The sequence below is a fragment of the Engraulis encrasicolus genome, chromosome 2, assembly GCF_034702125.1.
Source record: "Engraulis encrasicolus isolate BLACKSEA-1 chromosome 2, IST_EnEncr_1.0, whole genome shotgun sequence".
NCBI lineage: Eukaryota > Metazoa > Chordata > Actinopteri > Clupeiformes > Engraulidae > Engraulis > Engraulis encrasicolus.
Genome location: NC_085858.1, coordinates 37646884 through 37649383, shown reverse-complemented (window position 1 = coordinate 37649383; position 2500 = coordinate 37646884). Strand labels below are relative to the sequence as shown.

General features: G+C 42.3%; 1 protein-coding gene across 1 annotated transcript in view; it reads right to left on the bottom strand.

Annotated features, from left to right (window-relative positions):
- LOC134438358 (tubulin polyglutamylase ttll6-like) overlaps positions 1-2500 on the bottom strand; it is a 43537-nt gene that overhangs the window by 13537 nt on the left and 27500 nt on the right. The window contains exon 7 of the mRNA XM_063187915.1: positions 974-1117. Within this exon, the coding sequence (XP_063043985.1) occupies positions 974-1117 (144 nt within the window). The remainder of the gene's footprint in view (positions 1-973; positions 1118-2500) is intronic.

The following is a 2500-nucleotide window of genomic DNA, read 5'->3' as shown; positions in this document are numbered from 1 at the left end:
ACAGTGAGACAGACAGACAGACAGACAGACAGACAGACAGACAGACAGACAGGGAACGGGAGAGATAAAGAGACAGACAGACAGAAACAGACAGACAGACAGACAGACAGACAGACAGACAGGCAGAGTGTAAATAGACAGGGAGTGAGAGAGAGAAAGAGAGCGAGAGATAGAGAGAGAGAGAGAGAGAGAGAGAGAGAGAGAGAGAGAGAGAGAGAGAGAGAGAGAGGGAGAGAGGGAGAGAGAGGGAGAGAAAGAAAGAAAGAGAGAGGGAGAGAGAGAGAGCAGATGAAAAGGGACGGGTGGGGTGGTGTGGGGGAGTTAGGGGGGGTTGACAGGGAAGGAATGTTAATGGCGTAGTGTGTACTGTATGTGTAGTGTGTTATTGCCAAGGGGAGCCTCTTTTATTGCCGCTGTAAAATCTACTGTGTGACCTTGGCCTCTGTCGGCTGACGCCTCGACACTTCCTCCGCCAACACGCAAGAAGACAGAAAGGGATGGAGAGATCAGGAGATGAGGAGATAGGAGAGGTGGACAGATAGCAGAGAGCAGAGGAAGGACGAGACAAGCGGAGGTGGACTTCAACCTCTCCACTGTCACTCTTAGGTAATACAGACTGCCACTAGACTACTACTACTACTGCTACTACTATTACTGCTAGTAGTGGTAGTACTAGCACATGTACCACTACTGCTGCAACTATGTAAATAACAACTACTACTACAACTACTGTATGTGATACATAAATGGCTGGTACATCACTTAACACATCATAACATTTTAAAGAGAACGCTGCACCTTCTGCACGAGGACTAGGCCTATCTGTCAGTCTGTCTGTCCATTTCATTGTAATGTTTGTTTTATTTCTCTCTCTCTCTCTTCCTTTCTCTTCCCCTGTCTCTCTCTCTCTCTCTCTCTCTCTCGCTCTCTCTCTCTCTCTCTCTCTCTCTCTCTCTCTCTCTCTCTCCCTCACCAGGTTGTTGTTGTTGGGAGCGCAGTACTTGGTGGTGCAGAAGCGGGCGAGCCCCTCCTCGTACAGGAAGATGCGTAAGGGATCACAGCAGGTCACCAGGACGTAGATGCGCAGGTCAAACTTGAAGCCGTCCAGGATGAAAGGCTGAGGAAGAGAAGCAGATAGGAGCCGCGTCAATGGCAGAAGAGGAATTGGAAGTACTGCTGCTACAGTTTTCTACGAGTCTCTCTGATAACATGACTGAAAGAAGGGAACAATATACTGCCCTACAAAGCAAAAAGGCAGTAACTGCATTGCTGTTTAAAATGACTAACTATAACTTTAATGCCATATATATCAAAGTCTACAGATAAATAAAATGATTGATTTGGAAAAAGGGTGGTAATATAAAGTAACAAAACTGTCACATTTCAGTAATATCCCAAAAACCACTTATACTGGATTGCAGCATCATTTTAAAGTCAACTGACTCAGTTTTGAGCTCTGCACAGTTACTGCCTTTTTGCTTTGTAGGGCAGAATAGGATAACCCCAGTTCTCTGAGGCAGATGAACAAGACATCTCACCATAGTTTTTCAATAGGATTCATTTTTTTGTCAAACATTTCTTTATTCAACTTTTACTATTTTACAGATCACAACTCACACAAACCCCCAATCCAAGGCACACACACAAAAAACAAAATACCAATAACAGCAAAAAAGCAAAAACAAAAAACATAATAATCATCATCCCAATAACAAAACAAATTCCCATTCAAATACCCACTGTCTCCCAGCCTTCTACTCTAATAGTATTACTTCTAATAAATCAATAAAACACATACCACATTCTCCAAAACCTATCTAATTTCCCCTTTAAAGTATAAAAAATAACAATAGGATTAATTAATGAGGATGTAGATGCTTAAAGCTGTCCAGGACAGAGAACAGAACATACAGTATACTTATCTATTACAGAAGGACAGCTGACACACAAAAAACAAAGAAATGTACAAATGGTTGAGGAAAACAGAGGGGAACTGCAATCATGACAGAACGACAGTTTGAAGTACTGCTGCTATGCCGGAAACCAGGGCATTATTTTCGGCTGACCATATTGCGTAATCAGTTCCCTTTGTTCAGTAGGATTCATTAACTAGGTGAAGTCCTGGCTGAAATGTTTGCCGGGATGCATTAAAATGTTTGATGAGGATAAAGTACAAAAAAAATAAAAAATAAAAATAGTGTTTTCTTGTTTACAATGCTGACACTGTACTTATGGAACGTTTAACTGCAAATAATGACAACATCATGGAATCTTTTTTTAGCACTTTTTTTTTTAGCAATTTCCCTTTGAATGTCGTCCTGCTCGTTTCATGTTTTAGTGTGCCTACTGTGTCCTTGTTTGCTGATGGGTTATAAATGTCCTTCGGGTCGTGACCGCAAACACGGGCAGTAGCCACCTGCTGATAAGCTAAAATGGGAGGGGCCTTTGGAACACAGGTGAGTGGGTTACTGCATGAACACACCAAAAGAGACCAATGCTA